Source organism: Anoplopoma fimbria, chromosome 10, assembly GCF_027596085.1.
Source record: "Anoplopoma fimbria isolate UVic2021 breed Golden Eagle Sablefish chromosome 10, Afim_UVic_2022, whole genome shotgun sequence".
Classification (NCBI taxonomy): domain Eukaryota; kingdom Metazoa; phylum Chordata; class Actinopteri; order Perciformes; family Anoplopomatidae; genus Anoplopoma; species Anoplopoma fimbria.
Window position 1 is genome coordinate 4277166 of NC_072458.1, and position 13686 is coordinate 4290851.

The window sequence follows — 13686 nt, forward strand, 5'->3', positions numbered from 1 at the left end:
AGTAGAAGAGAAAAGGTTAGAGTATGTGAGGTTAACTTCACAGGAAAGTCACTGTATTATTCTGTTTTAAAAGGTCACTTGGAAAATGTCACTGAAAAGCAAGAATTATAAGAAAATGTTTTCTAAACCAAACCAAATGGAGATAACGTATGTAAATAAATAAAAACTTTGAGCATTCGAATGGTTTGGGTAGCTATGGGGCTACTGTTCTAGTAATATGACCCATCTCTATTTCATATATTTAAAAAAATTAATCGCTAAGATACACACACATGCTCCTGCACATGTACTGTATATCAAGACAAATACACACACACACACACAGTAAGACATGATGGATACGTTCAGGACACACACACACACAAGCATATGTAGCCTAAATCTGAGCCAGTGCACTTGGGGTGAAAGTGCCTGGACTTTAAGCTGATTTCAATTTAAAACCATATGCTGACAAGCTTTGTCTGAGTGCCAGCATCAACAGACAGATAAGATTAAACACACACACACACACACACACACACACACACACACACACACACACACACACACACACACACACACACACACACACACACACACACACACACACACACACACACACACACACACACACACACACACACACACACACACACACTTACCATCGTCATCATCCCCAACCGCCATGGTTACAGTGTGTTATGGATAGAAACTTGCTGTTGTCTGTGTCTGATTTTCGCTCCTCTCCTTCTGTCTGTCTCCTTTGTTTTCTCCTCTATCTCCTTTTCTCTCGTTTGTTCAATCTCTCTCTGTCTCTGTCATGATGAATGAGGGAGAGGCAGTGATAGGCACAGCGTTGTGACTCGCCTACTGCGAGAGATCTCTGTCAGCTTCCTCCCTCAATCCTTTGCCCTCCCTTCCTCCCTTCCTCCCCCCTCTCTCCGGTTCTCTCAGCAACAGTTGCCTCAAACCCTTTACAGCAAACGCCAAGTGCTGGCATAAAAAAGATGTGGGGCAAGGGCAAGTAAGAACAAATTTGTGAGTGTGTGTTTTAGCGAACAATGTGAGTCAGGCCCTGTACTCAGGGTGAATTCTTAGTAGCTTCTTGGGAGCGTTTACAGGAAAACACCAGCTCACGCTCACCTTCAGCTTCCCTCTTTGGTAGATTTTCTTGAAAATCAGAGAGTTGACTGTAAGCCTCGGGCTGATCAGTGTTACTTGTTTAGTGCCAAACGGGAGTTTAGAAGACAAGAACAAGTTTGGGAAACAGACTGCACCATTATTTTATGCAACACAAAGAAAAAAATGTTTATTGCATATGAAATCAGCTTAGTATTCTTATGGAGTACACACAAACTAGAAGCTGAAAGTATTTGTTGATTGAGTTATTTTGCAGATTCCTTTTCTGTCAAAAGATCAATTCATTATCAAAATAGTTGCAGATGATTTCTGTAAATAAATAAAATTATTCGACTTATCATTTCACCACTAAAATGTGCCATCTTTCATTTTGGACTATTGGTCAGTCAGAACAAGTTATGTGAAGAGGAAAACTTTGGGCTTTAAAAGATTGAAGCCTTTTCCCCCCCAAATTTTCCACAAATTTTTACATTTCTTTTCATCAATAATCCAATTGCAGCCCACTTGGGAAGGGATGCGAATGCAACAACGCTTAACAGTTGTGTGACTCAACCTAAAGTGGCACGACAAGCTGCAGTAGCTGAGAACTACAAAAGAGAAAAGCTTAAGTACACTTGAGGTGGTGGCCAAGGCCAAACAGTCAGACATGCAGCCAAGTTCACGGTGATGAGCATCTGTTGCCACTATCACCTAACGTTTACTCAGGGATTATGGATATGTGATCAACACGTAGGGTCAGATTAGAGGCAGTAGGTGACATAAAAACAGTTGGTCAGCAGCCCTGTTAGTATGTGGTTGTTAGGTGGATTGTGAACTGCTTTCTAGGCTGTTTCAGATAAGTAGGGAGAGTTGTCAGTATCTCAGGTATGAAGGATGTTGTGTCTCAACCATCACTGCATGTTTTATTGACCATCTACACCAGTTTCTTGCTATTTTCTTTTCACTTTGTTGCAATGTTTACTCCCATTATATTTCTTCTCCCATTGTAAATGACAATTGATTTAAAAAATAGTCCAGAAATGATTGCAGTTACATAAATGGTTTGCACAATTATCAAAATAATATTGAAATATGGCCTACTGCTATTTTTAAATAGCAGGAGGTGCAATATTTGATAAAGGCAAAATGCGTGTCAAAAAAACATTTTAAATAAAAAACTGTCATGCTGCAGAAATGTCCCTATGCAGCATATTTTAGAGACTTAAGAAAACATGTTTGGTACAGATCCTGCAAAACCATTTTAATGTTTTCAGTGAAACTGAGAAATCATAATTCCCTCTAATAACACAAATCCTATATCAGTCAAAATGGTCACAATAAGTTTTTTTCCCCAAAAACCAAATAACATTATAATTTGATCATAACAACATAATCATGGATCCGAAAAACAAAGCCTTGCTCTAAACCCTAGGGGTGGGAGTTAAAGGTAACACTCCCTCCATCCCCCTGCTGCCACCAGAGACAGCATCATGGCAACGACACGCCCTGAGCTCTCCTCCGCGTCTCTCCCAATGTTTCTCCCTCCAAGTAAACAAATTGCAACAGCCGACCAGGCACCAACCACTGCTGCCATTGTTAGACAGATAGAGACTATGACAGGGCAGCCTAAAGGTACCAACAGCCAATGACAGGCTCTGCTTGACACCGACAGCAACAGACCTTACTGACCCCCCAGAGAACAAATACTCAACTTAACTCTTCTGATACCACTTTCAGCTATCTCAACTCTGGCTATCTACTAATATCAAATACCAATCTGACACCACTGCTCCTTTTTTTCCAACATTCAAAATCTGTTTACTGACTGCAATTTGAATTATTTCTATACAAGTTATTGTGTTGGATTGGTGCATCCTTATAAAACAACTTATATATTGTTGTAAACAGCACAAGAGGAGCTAACACCTTTAGCTAACAGCTTATCTTGCCAACAACCAAAAGAGACATCTTTGTGGATTATTATTCAGTTATCACTTTTCACACATACACAGCATCAAGTGTGAAAATCACAATTCCATACATAAAGGTGTCAGTAAATCTCAAAAGGGCCACTGTACCAACTGTTATATTCTGAAGGGTGAAAACAACGAAGTGAAACATTGCTGTTAAGAGGTGTCGTCAATACCGCTTAAACTTTCAAAGGTCAAACAATGCTGGTTGAGGCTCAAAACACACACACACACACACACACACACACACACACACACACACACACACACACACACACACACACACACACACACACACACACACACACACACACACACACACACACACACACACACACACACACACACACACACACACACACACACACACACACACACACACAACTGAGGGGCAGCAAAACACTGTCTGGCTCAGAACACACAGAATCACACACACACAGACAAACAGATTAAACCATTAATCCTGTTAGGTCCTCTTACAGGATTAATGGCAACAAACTGACACAACTACAAGAGCACATGCAGATATAGACACGCACAAGCACCCACTAAACACTTTTCAAATACACACCCAATACCTGGCAACATCAAAATCATCTGGACAACATGAATAAAAACTTGGTGGCTCTCAGAGGCCAAAACAACTGTGGCAAAATAAATGAGAGATGGCACTGACCGTGACTCGGGCTGAGAGCCATATTGCCTGAATTCAAGGCTTCATCAAAACGAGCGAATAACGTCTGTAACCTGGAGAGAGAAGAAGAAATGTTAGAGAAAAACACACACAACGAAGCTAATGAAATAAATAGAATTGCAGAATTGGATACATCAAAATGAGACTGAATTAGAAAACATATATGCAATCGTCTTCATTCACAAGATCATGAAAAAGAAAATGCCCACACATACAGTTTTGACCTAGAGACAGGCTATGTGCTGTGAATCCCAAGTGAAAGTATCATCAGCAGCAACATGTGGACAGCCTGCCCGCATGTCTGTCTGTCTGTCTGTCTGAAGGTGGGTGTGTCCATCATGCCAGTCACACGCATGAAGCTGCAGCAGCAAACGACTAGAGTCTTTCTGGCATCATGTTCAGCATCAAACGCACAAAAACACACAGAATCACGAGCCGCATCAACTCATCCGTGTGATGTGCAGGCAAGACTGTCCGCATGTTAATAACGCAAAGATCTAACCCAATAACAGACAAGTCCAGCGAAAAAAACCATCTTTGCACAAATAATAGCCCTCAAACATCCCCTGCACACTGAGCAGTGTTGATACAAATTGGTTACAAATGACTGGTATGATAACAACACAACAGAGACACCATGACCCACGTCCAGTAACATGCCCCAATGTCTCCTTGCCAAAAGGTTAGCCATGGATGTGAGCACACAAGAATAAGAGACATACACACCGTTGTCCGTCTCTCTGTTTGTCTCTCTGTCTTTTGGTGTCAACTACAAGACAGCTAAAGACAGATGCCGTGCCGAGTTTTCACGTGGCTCCCCTCCTTACATTAGCATAATAATTTGCCCATTCAGTTCAGAAATAGCCCAGCCTGAAGACGTCTGCTCTCATTTGTCTCAGTATTTCCCAGAGGACTGATTAATAGGTTGCTGCGCAACGTTGCATTAGCTCCCATGCTAGTGACACACTCTGGTCCTCGGCTACCCCCAGCTCTTTGTATCTAACATGGTGCAGCGACTTCGAGAGGGAGGGAGGGAGACAGGAGGAGGGAGGGCGTGAGAGAGAGAGAAGGCGAACAACGAGAGACCAAAGCACGCTATGGGCATACGACGAAAGCACCACCTTGTGTTGCACACATGTATTGTTGGCTGAGCACACACACCCACTGGGAAATCTCCACAGTGTACAATGTGCTAAATCTCAGTCAGGGCCTTTGAATGCATGTGTGTGTGTGTGTGTGTGTGTGTGTGTGTGTGTGTGTGTGTGTGTGTGTGTGTGTGTGTGTGTGTGTGTGTGTGTGTGTGTGTGTGTGTGTGTGTGTGTGTGTGTGACAAATAGGCCAGTTTGTGTGACAGGCAGCGAAGAGATTCAGTTACCCTTTACATAACCTCCCCTCTATTCCCAGACACGCACACACATATACACTTGTCAGAGGGGGAGGGGCTGTACAGCTAGCGGCAGACAGAAAGCAAAGCTGCTGCTCCTCCCCCCTCTACGTCTCTCTCCTTCTCACCCCACTTGCCTATATTCCCTCCCTCCCTTCTATTCCTCTTTTTTACTCCCACCTCCCTTTTGGCATCTCTTAATTCCAGGATCCCATCTTCTGTTCACACTGATGCACCGTTTACGCTGAGCCCTCAACCTGTTGTGGACACAGATCCACCGCCATTTAAAAGGTCACCCTGACTCCAGCGAAGGTGACTCACATCGTTCAGGTAGCTCACTTCCCTTTCAAATAAGAAATGTGTGCATGAGGCAGGTGTACTGAATGGTCTTTCAAGCGGCTTTTGACCGAATAATAGGATACTGTTGTCACAGGTTAATCCCACTTCACTGTTAACAGGAACTGTAAAGTAAATCTACACCAGTACCTCCAAACAAATCACTGCAAGACCTTAGAAATACATTCACAGTACGTTAGAGACATGCCGCTATAAGGTTACGTTTCTGTTAGTTTTAGTAATATAAATGTAACCGAAACACACAAAAAGAAATCAAAGTATTGTATGACCCGCTTTCAATGCAGGACAGGGCGAGCCGGGTTTAACAGCCGGGTCAGAGGATTCTCACTGACCCAATCAGACCGACTGACAAAGCAGGTTTAACCCGGGTCAGGTTCACTGTAGGATGAGAGATCTCATCCGACAGTGGCTAACGTACACGGTGGAGTGTGTTGTGCTGAGCACTGACCAGATTAACTGACCTGAATGATGACATGAAACTATTTTCCAATCCTATTCTGAACAGTCTGGGGCATCTTTAGGGACAAACCTAATTTGGGGTAATAACATTCTGTATTCTGCTCCAAGAAGAATTTGGCATTGTTTTTACTAATTGATTGACATATTTTATTCTCAAGCCCGCTATGGTTGGCCGTACCAGAACACTTTATAATATGGTCTGTTCAATGAGACGGATACTGGCAGACATAAAAAAAAAAAAACACTTCTAAAAACGTTTTCTACATAAATTGGCCTTTAAATTGTCCTGACCTGCATTAAAAAAAAGAAATTTGACTCATTAGTAACAGCCTTCAGGCTCATTCCAAATGATTTGGCTGAGTAATGTAACTTTTCAAATAAACACATTTTCTGTTTGATTAAATACTGTGGACCTGGATACGATTTCAGGCTCTTTTTCAAATTGAAAGGGGCGAGAGAGGGACTATAATCTACAATGTCCACTGGAAAATGATTGATAGTGCAAATGTCACAAAGTACTATGATCTAGACATGCCAAGGATCTGATGCAGGTTAACCTTATGTTAAGGGATATAATAAAAGGCAGTACTCTGGTCATCGCCTCACTTTTAGCCACTTTCTGCTTTCTCAAATGCTGTCTCCACCTTCCCTCCTCTTACTCTCAACCCTACACCCCCTTTCTCTCCATAAACTGATGCTAGCTCTGCAGAGTTTATATGTGATCTGGTTAGCAAGACCCCGGCCTCAGCTCTGCATTCCACCCTGCAAACATAAACTACTTACACAAACAGACACCGGCACAAACAAGCTCTACCTTGACTTCATACTAGTGCTACAATATTGAATACTGTAACAAAACAGATATTTGTGCTCATCACAATTCATGCCAGATTAAATCATATTTTGAGGATTTCTGTATTCACTGTTCGCTACATCTACAGAGGAACAAGCATTGGTTTCAGACATACATCTCTCTATCTGTCAGACACACACAGTCTGTATAAATCCCACATACACAGACGGCGTGTTTACACCGGATACAAACTTAATGAGGCTTAATGTGTGCAACACATGACACATGGCCACGGCCTGATTTCACAGACTCATACTGAGCAGTCAGCACACAACACTGGCTGTTGCTAAGATCTCACACACGGGAGAAAGAGGGTTGGGGTGCAGTGTGTGCTTAGAATAACCCTCAACCCAGTGCATGTAACCAGGACGACCAAAGAAGGACCAGACCACTCAATGGACCTCTTTAGATACAGACATAAACACACGCACTTTCTCCAATTTTTCCTCAACTCTGTCACTCCACCCAACGCCTTTGTCCCCCATCTGCCCCATCCCACCCTCCTCCCCCAGTCAGTCAGCATTGTGCTCTGGATGAAAGTGGCTCTCTGTGTGTGTGAAGGGCAGAGTGGTGCATGGTGTGGCCTGGGACAAGCAGAGTGCCAAGGCCACGGGACCCACAGGCCCCCGCCCACAACTCATCCCCTGTTGTGCAAAGCGGGGACACACACACACACACACGCACACACGCGCGCAAATAAAAATATAAACAATGCTCACAAAGAGAGAGCTTATCAATAACTGACATATAGAAAATAACTCACCGTGCAGCAGGCAGACCTCTCTTTCCCAGGTCTGCTCGGACTTTGTCTCCCACGTGACGATAAACATCCACCAATGTTGCTATGGAGGCCTCACGTACCTACAGACAGCAGACATTAACCAATTTAGAAGTTCTGTACACACACACACACACATTGCACTTGCACTGGTATACCATACAATGGTGTATTTATTACGATTATGGTCAATTTACTTTAATAATTCTACACAGATTTCCCTCCACTGTCTTGGGTTACACACAATAAGGGTTTCAAACGTAAATGCATTGAGAAACAAACCCTTCAGGGCCCGAACTCATCCCTCTAATGGGAGACCGCAGATTTGATGGTTATGTCGGGAGCACTGTTGTGATTTGGAAGAGGGATGCCGTTAAAGGGGTTCTCTGCAACTGAGGGTGGGCGGGCCTGTTGAGGATTCTGATTGGTCGGAACAGTACGTGGGTAGATAATCATTGGGTAGACGATAGGAGCAGATTTCAGCTTTGGGGTGCAACTCCGCAGGAGATTTAAAACCAACCTCTCTCTATCCCTCTCTCTCTCTCTCTCTCCCACTCACACACATATTCAGCTGGTACTGCTGTGTGTATTAATGGTTGGGTGTTGGTGCTCATGATTCAGCAGTGGAGCTGTGGGGGGAGAAGATGACTCTACAGAGCCCATCGCCTCACTAATAACAGTAATAATCACAGAGCTGCCTCAATGCCTGCCAACACACTCTGGATGCCGAGAGCTAAACCGCAGGATGAGCTACAGACTGATACAAGGAGGAAACATAGGAGCTCTTCCCACTCTAACACAAAGAAATGACTTTTTAAACAGATATACGTGGACATGTTGATCAAATTTCATGTTGCTAAAGCGCTTTGCCTCTCACCTGTGGGTTCTGGTCTCCAGTCAGAGAGCAGAGATGAGGAACTAGTTTACTGAGGCTCAATGGCTGGGCTCCGTACCTGAAGAAGAGCCACAAACAGAAAGGGAAATGAGACGGATGACCTTGACCATCATTTAAATCACATTCAGGAATGTGGAAAATGCTTATATCCTCAGGAGGGGAGAATGGGCATTTCAGAAAGTCTGGTGTAAAATGTGAATAGGATTATGGATATTATCCCCAGATATGTGTAACATATTTGGCACAAATGTCATATTACAGTTTTTTATTTAAGGTAGCCGAGAAAGCCCAACGAACTGCAACCTGAAAAAAACACGCAAGAAGGCAATAGACCTTCACCACTGGACAACACATACATTGCATCAAGAAAGACCAAAAACCCAAATTGTAAAAAATCTAAAATAAAATCGACCCAACAAGTCAGAAAAATATGAAACTAAATTGAATTGTGTTACGTTTTTCGCAGGGTTACCAAAACTGATGAAGATGCTAGTAATTAGTAAATGGCCGGCATTAAGTGTTCAGCGAATATCTCAAATAATAGAGGAATAATGCAATTAGAATATGAAAACTAGGTTAAACATGGTTACATCATTTTCCAACATCATACACAAGTGATCAAGGTGGAAATCAGTTTTCATTGTCACATGATAACTCCTGTTGTGTTGTGTGCGACCTGCAAAAATCTGTATTTGCAGTGCACATCTTTATCCCCTCTTTTACTGAATTCACTTAATAAGTGTTAATGAAGACGGCTTTTTCATTTCATTGTGTTTTTACCATGTCTTTTAGTTTTCTTTAACTGCACTGCATTGAGCTTTGTCAAACACTATCATATCTGGAGTTAAAGCAATAACGATATAAATGTGTGAAAAAACAGAAACTTAAGATTTCTGTTCCACATTTGAATGCGTCTACATGCTTAATGAATAACTGTTTGCCCAGTAAACACTTACGCTTTACTATCAGGTACCAGCTTAGCATTTAACATAACAGTGTCACTTTCCATTAGCAAAAACATGCTAAATTTAGCACTGCATTTCTAACAGCTCGGATTTGCTGTGTGTGGTGACATGAGGGTGGAAAACACATCTGAACTGCGTTTGCGCTGCTGTCCAACAAAGTGAAAAAGCAAGCATCTCTTTAGTCTCATGTCTACGTGTATATAAGTGTGTTTGTTTAATGAGCTTGCAAATTAAATTTAACCAAGAGAGCTATGACTCTAAAATCCCTGACTGTGTGTGAATGTACAAGAGCAGAAACCCTTTAATAACTATTTAGTGGAAATAAGAACAAACTAATTAATTTAGAAAAATCAGAGGAGAGAAAGTTTTTGAAGTATACAATGAAAATTAAGTCAAATAAACTAATAAACTGTGAGAAACTTAAGGGGGAAATTCACCAAAGGTTTGCACGGCTTTCGCAGCAACTGAACCTGCCTAAATTAGACAAAAAGAAACCATGCAATTCTCAGAGCACCCAAAACGTGTGATATGCACTCCTAACTGTGCTGGCAAACAAAAAGCCTCTCAGTGCTCCTCTGTTTTTTTATGCATTGTAATATGCAGTCATTTGGTGCAAAAGAGATTTTGGGGTTACTGTCAGAGATGCATTAATAATGGCTGTCACACCTTGATGTTCCAGTGATCATGGCAACATTGATTGTAGCTAGCTAAAACTTTATGGGCGTGTTTGCGCTGTAACATGCATTATCTTTGATGAATCGACACATTAGACGGGAAAGACAGCGTTTGCAAAGGATGGCATTTCATGGTGCTATCAAGGACTGCAATCCACTGTTTGTGAATTATTATTATTATGAAGTTTAACCAGCAAGCCAAAATCAACAGGTCTCTTTTTTTCTCCCAGATGTGATTCCTTTGACCTCCTGTCTCTATATGGGCCGGCATATTAACATTGGAACTTAGTAGGAAGATACAGTCCCTTAGAAATTAAACATTGAAAAGCAAGTCCTCCATCAGGCCGGACTTCTAAATATGAGACCATGTGGGTTTTTTTTTTGCCGGAGTGAATTGAGAAAATATTTTATAACCTCTCTGAATGCAGAAATGAGCGTACATCTATGCTTTGCAAACTGGCAAGTTGTTACCATCACATGACAAAAGTGTTGCCATTCGCAGCATGTGGGCCACCTTTGCGTGGGCCGCCATAAAGATGGCAGAATCTCCGTAAATTTTTTAAATGTATATAACTAATAAATCTATGAGCTGATTTATAGTTAGTACAATTTGATTAGACAAATTGGCCAGTTTGGTGTTTGTAAACTAAGACTCTTTAGTTAATTAATCATTTTTAAACCTTTTTTTCATGCTTATTTCCAAGAAACCTATGAGCACATGTCTGGTAAAAGTGGTGATTATTTGTGGAAAAACTCAGTTTTATAGAATTCAACAAAATCGAATGAGTGTTAGTAGAATAAGATTTTCTTTGATCAAGGCAATTTTACAATGTGTTCTTTCACATTTCACCCTGGAAGTGAGACAGATGAAGAGGGGGAAGCTACTCACGTGCTGAGCGTGGCACTGAGACAGAGGCAGATTCCTTCTCGACTGCGGAAGTTCTTGTGTTTAAAACCAGGAAGTAGCCTTTCCCAAACGTACTGGATGAAGGAGAGGGAGAGAGATAAAACGGGAGGGATGGGGGAGATTGAGAGAGAGAGAGAGAGAGCGAATGTATAAGTAGGAACGAGCAGAAGGTTTTGCCAGGCAACTCATCAGGGGTTTGAGCAGATTACGGAGTGCAGAGGAGGTTACAATCTGTGGAGATGTGGATGTGTGTGGATGACTCAAAGCAGAGTGGAGATGGAGCATGTGTTATTCCTTTGATACCCAGGAGAGGGAGCCCAACTAACATACCCCGTGACAATCTATTGATGTGGAGGTGGCTTTGATTGGTCTGCTGTTGTCTCTGTTTGCATTTTATCATGTATGATTTTGAATAACTGCCATAAGTACAATCTGAAGGGTTGCTGCTGACTGGCTATTCTAACAGCTGCACACAATACAACACGTTTTTTTCACATAGAAACCTGTCATATCATCTACAGTCAGAGCCTGAACTTGAAATGCAACAACAGTAAAGAAACTATTTTATGGATCGACGTCACTTTGTTTTGACGTCAGTCATGTTACATGTGGTGCTTGAAATCAGTCACTTAGAATAATTATTTGGCTGATATCCTGGTTTCATTCACTATTAATCTGACTATTTATTTGATCAATATTACAAGAGGCTTTGCGACTGACATCTTCTTGTTTATGTGCGTGTGTCTGTTCGTGTGTCCCTCACCATGGGCGGGGCAGTCTGCTCCATCAGGCGAAGGATGAGAGCTTGGCTGTTCTCCCTGACCTGGTCCTTCGAATCGCCCAGTCTGTCCACCAAAGCTGGCACAACTACAGACAGGAAAGAAGATGGAGAGAGAGACAGAGAGGGTGGGGTAGAGATGAGAGTCAAGGTATGAAAAATGCAGTTTAATGTGCAGTATTTTGTTAAATCAAGTACAGGAGAAATGAAGCCACACACGACTCTGAGCCTCTCCTGGATTTAATGACCAAAACCCATTAAAGACTGCCCTCAAGTGGAGTGCTTTTAAAAGACATAAATATACAGAGATATGCGTTCATCAATAGTTGCAGTCAGTCGGCGTGTGATGGAGAAAGACACGACAACATCGTAATGTAAAAGCTGAGGCACTATCACCATCGACACAAAGGCTCTGATGAGTTGAGGGCGGAGAGAGGACAAGAAATGAGAAATGGACCATGACTAAAATAATGTCAAGATCATCAAATGCTCTCGTGTCAGTTCCACTTTATCAAACACACAACTGCTCCAGTAGCGCAGCCTGTGTGATGCAGTGACGCACACTGTACAGAATTAAAAGGAAGAGCCTTTAAATGCCGGCATTCTAGTGAACTATAAGCACTTTGGCAACTACTCAAATGTTTCAGATGGTTGCTCTAATCCTCTATGAAATGTGGAACAGCGTTAGCAGAAGGGCCCTCAGCTTGAAGTGAATTTTCAGATTTAATTTCAGATGAACAGCTACTTGACAGCTTTTAACTGAAGACTATTTGTGGTGACAATATGGATAAATAATCTTCAGTGAAGAGATGATTAAGAGGAAGAGTGTGGTGATATAAAGATGTCTTATTGTCAACACATCCCATTAAAGGACTCAAATAACAATGATTTGTTCTTATAACAAATGTTCTGTTTATTCAAAGCCTGACAGCTTATTCCTCTGTGCCATAGACTTCCATAAACAATTAACAACAAAAGTCACAGCTGACACAAATTCATAATCAACTCCTGTTTAAGTATGTTATTAATTACAGTAAATACAATTTTTAAATGAAAGTATGCATTTGTGATCTATTTTATTTTAATATCTACATGCTCAGGAAGGGTTTCTGAATGAGAGCAATAGACATGATGGGGGGTCTGAAAGTAGTGAGGTTGACTAGCAGTTTAGGTCTTTCAATAAGATTTGTTGACAGCAGCAAAAACATCGGCAGCCTTATCCTTTAACTCACCGAGTCAAACGTCACAAAATACTGTACTACGGTTCAAAGGGCTTGTCCAAACATAAACCCTGTTTAAACAGAAGAAATCACAAATCTGGTGATTCTTTCTCTGCTTGACCATCAAATGAAAAACCTCAAACTTTCTGAGTTACATAAAACATATAACCTCCCTTTAACATTCAAACAATGACATAAAAACAAATAGACAGAATGGCCTCAGCACACAGACATGAACACACACACACACACACACTCCTACCCACATTCCTAGTCTGAAACTTCAGCATGAAGAGTGATGTCATCTGTCCTTTTCCTGTGCGTGTGTGTGTGTGTGTGTGTGTGTGTGTGTGTGTGTGTGTGTGTGTGTGTGTGTGTGTGTGTGTGTGTGTGTGTGTGTGTGTGAGAGAGCTTACATTATGTGACCATAACAGCTGGTTGCCTTGGCAACAAGGACAATACCCTCAAACAGAAAAGATGACAGGGTGACATTGTTGCCCCCAACGTCATCCGCTGTAGTAAGCATGAAAACACACATACACACACACAGCTTGTTTGTGGCTGTTTGACTCATTTCGTTTCATCTTTTTTTTTAAAGAACGATCAAACTGGCAAACAGCTGCTGGGCCAATCACGGCACTTTATTTTATCCGT

General features: G+C 41.8%; 1 protein-coding gene across 1 annotated transcript in view; it reads right to left on the reverse strand.

The window, feature by feature from the left end:
• clasp2 (cytoplasmic linker associated protein 2) overlaps positions 1–13686 on the reverse strand; it is a 59109-nt gene that overhangs the window by 37777 nt on the left and 7646 nt on the right. The window contains exons 3-7 of the mRNA XM_054605897.1: positions 11798–11901; positions 11017–11108; positions 8471–8546; positions 7579–7676; positions 3745–3815 (exon numbers count right to left, since the gene is read on the reverse strand). Of these exons, the coding sequence (XP_054461872.1) occupies positions 3745–3815; positions 7579–7676; positions 8471–8546; positions 11017–11108; positions 11798–11901 (441 nt within the window). The remainder of the gene's footprint in view (positions 1–3744; positions 3816–7578; positions 7677–8470; positions 8547–11016; positions 11109–11797; positions 11902–13686) is intronic.